Source organism: Nicotiana tabacum, chromosome 7 (genome assembly GCF_000715075.1).
Source record: "Nicotiana tabacum cultivar K326 chromosome 7, ASM71507v2, whole genome shotgun sequence".
Lineage (NCBI taxonomy): Eukaryota > Viridiplantae > Streptophyta > Magnoliopsida > Solanales > Solanaceae > Nicotiana > Nicotiana tabacum.
Window position 1 is genome coordinate 52,567,751 of NC_134086.1, and position 3,441 is coordinate 52,571,191.

Sequence of the window (3,441 nt, forward strand, 5' to 3'; positions counted from 1 at the left end):
TTTGACATAAAAATAATAAAATTCCAAAAAATTGCGAATTTTTTGTTCAAGTGAAAATGGTATTTGAAATATAGAGTTGTGTTGGGACATGGATATGATTTTGGGTTGTTTTTGAAGTTTTGTGAGTGATTTGAGTGAAAATTTTGAAAAATAATTTTTTGGAGTTTTTTAAATTTTCAAAAAACTCACTTGAAAATTTTATGAAAAAACATTAATTTAAAAAAAAAAGTGAAAATATTTTGAAAAAAGGGAAAAATAGTAGGTTAAACAAGTATTTAAGTTAATTCTTCAATTAACAAGGAGTATAAGTTAAGTTGGGCCCAGCTCATAATTATGGGCAACAACTTCCAGCCCCATAGAAAAGCCTTATAAAGGAGGCCTCCTCCCCAAGTCAGTAAAACTACAGTACCTGTCACTTCCACCGATCATGGCTACTCATAGCAATGTGAAGAATGCGTTGATTGCATTTGTTGCTCCACTTCCCTCCCTACTCTTCTACCTCTCTTTCCTTTGCAATTACCATGAGAATCAGCATCCACTTTACAATTGGTGCTATCACCACCCTCTTCTTTTTGCTAATCTCTTGTTTTTCCTCAATGTCAATGTCCTCTTCTGGCTCATTGGTCTTCTCCTCTCTAGCCACTGGGTAATTTTTACATGAATTCGTCAATTGCGTTGTTCTTGAATTGTGTTCTTTACTTGGATTATAATTGTGTTTCAAATTTACGAGGCTAACTTGATTTTAACGGTTAATTTACTACCAATGTGTTCTTATCATTTTGGAGCTAAAACCTAATCATTTTATAGTGCTTGTTTTCTATTTTAACAAGAGTCTACTTGGGAATCTTAATAGCTAAGTTGATTGGCTACCTGAATTTTTACCTTGTTGGTGAGGGTTTGATTCCCCGCCTTCTAAACCCCTCCCCATTACAAAAACAAAAACAAGAGTCTATTGTTTATTTTGTTTTTGGTTCTTAAAATATGAGGCGAGCTTAAAGAAAGAAGTGAGGATTCATATAGCCGACCCCAACTTGGTTGGGATTCTAGCTTCTTTTTTTTTTGTTGTTGTTGTCATCGTTGTTATTTTGTTTTTGTTGTTGTTATTGTTTTGTAGAATAATGTCGAACATTAACTGAAAAATGGGCCAGATAGTGAATTTGAAGTGAGGAGGGAGTACTAATGTTTTGTGATTTTTGATAGATTTGATGAATTGGGTTACTGTTGAAATTTGATTTTTTCAGATGATAGATTTATACTGGACAGTGATTCCAGTAATGCTGGTGCATTTCTATGCAAATCATCCGTTGGCACAGTACAATGTTTGGAGGTCCAATGTGGTTATAATCTTGACTTGGATTTGGAGTATAAGACTTACGCATAACTACTTCCGGCGTGAGAATTGGCAGTGGGGACACAGGCAAGATTGGAGATTTACAGATATGAGCCATCAGTTTGGCAAAAACTGGTGGTGGATCTCTTTCTTTGCTGTTTATCTCTCTCAGCAGGTAATGAATTCACTACCTTGTTTCTTTTATATAGCTTACTTTTTAGGAATATATGCCTGATTTTAGAGCCATCAATTTATTGATAAAATGAAACATTTATATCAGTGAATTATTCATTCAGAATTGAGGATGTATGATTATTTATGCAACTTCACTTTATGTCTGACTTCTTTCTTTAGTAGTTTTATTTGTGCAATGAGAAGAGTCCCATTCATAAATATTCTAGTAGGAAGAGGAAGACCCCACATTACTAACATGAGAAAGTAATATTTGCCTGATTTTAGAGCCTACACATATTGCCCGTTTCCTGCATCTAGATATAGCATACCTAATTACTACTTTCAAATATTTGTTGTGTGATCTTCATGTATGTTGGAAATTTCTGCTGCTCAATCAAGCGGTAAAAGAGTATGCCTCATAAGCAAAGTGCATTGCAGTTATTCCCTAAAAGTGTCCGCTCTTCTGAAGATATAAATTATTCATCCCATTTAGGATTTAGTAAAGGCAATTCTCATATGTAAAATGGTCGATTGTTCTATAAGTTCCACATACTTTTGTTAGTATTTCTGCTAGGCACAACCATATGAATAAAACATTGTTTGCTCAAAAGCATGGAACTGGTAAAGACCATGCTATATCACATTGTCGCTGAAAAAACAACTTTCTTGGCCTTTACTAAGTGTGTAAATCAAGTCTGGTTGATGTAATATTTTGGAATGTGACATTGAATTTGCAGCGGTCAGCTAGCGGAACAAAGAAATATTCGTGGCTCCTTTATCATCCATTAAGGTGTTGTTTATTTTCGTTATGTGACATGACTTTTGCAGGTTTTTCTAATGGGTATATGCCTACCTATGTATGTGGTCCACTCCGAAGACAAGCCATGGAATATCTGGGATTTCATTGCCGTATTCATCTGCTTGTCTGCCATCATAATCGCCTATTATGCGGATACACAGCTCCACGATTTTGTGAGCAGAAATCAGAAACTAAAAGAGCTTGGCGAGCCAATGGTTCCCAATCTTGACGAAGGCCTCTGGAGGTATTCACGACATCCAAATTATTTCGGGGAGCAGTTATGGTGGTGGGGACTCGTCGTATTTGCCTTGAACTTGGGTCAGGCTTGGACCTTTGTCGGTGCACTAACTAATAGCATGTGCCTGGCACATGTCACTGGGCTTGTTGAGAATAGGATGCTTAAGCAAGCCTACAGAGCTGAAGCATATAATCTCTACCAGAGGACTACATCTGTGTGGATACCATGGTTCAAGTCATCCTCAAAAGGAAAAGATAAGAAAACTTGAGCCTATTTTCGATCTATTTGATCTCTTCCCTCATTAAATGTCCACGATAAGAACAATTGAATCAGTAATCTACTCTACTGTGCTTTGTAATTAGGTCTCTTGTATAATTCATTTGCCTGCATTTGTCCCTTGCAAATCTGCAACCTTCTTATCGTTTATCCACTGGTTTTTAAAGCTAGCTAAGAAGAATTGAGAAATGTCCCGTTTTGATTTTATTTCTCGCAATTCAAGACGTAATTGTTCCTTCCTTGCAATTTCATTTGCATGAAACCTGCAAACTTGTTAGCACGCCCGACTCATAATAAAAAAATAAATTAAAAAAAAAAAAGACAACCCGGTGAGGGAAGTATTCTGCATTCATGTACGGTCCGGAGAAAGACGCATCCGAAGGGATGTGATATAGGCAGCCCAAGGCCTGACTCGCACAAATAAATGAATATTTCTGTACTTTCTCTGGGAGCAGGAGCTGTGTATCTAAAAACAAAAACCTTAAGTGTACAACTTAATACAAAAACTTACCAGAAAAAGGGAATTTAGTACTTGATGCATAAAACTTTCACATAACTTCATTAATTCTAATACAACAACTAACAGCACTAAACCAGTAAGTCAAATTAAATATCTTTAAAATA

The 3,441-nt window shown here is 35.9% G+C and overlaps 1 protein-coding gene across 1 annotated transcript; it reads left to right on the plus strand.

Moving 5' to 3' along the window:
• Positions 1-370: 370 nt before the first annotated feature.
• Positions 371-2,967, plus strand: LOC107815572 (uncharacterized protein C594.04c). The gene is made up of 3 exons (XM_016641182.2): positions 371-646; positions 1,242-1,505; positions 2,333-2,967. The coding sequence occupies exons 1-3, from the start codon at positions 428-430 to the stop codon at positions 2,807-2,809; spliced, it is 960 nt and encodes a 319-aa protein (XP_016496668.1). The 5' UTR covers positions 371-427; the 3' UTR covers positions 2,810-2,967.
• The last annotated feature ends 474 nt before the right edge of the window (positions 2,968-3,441 follow it).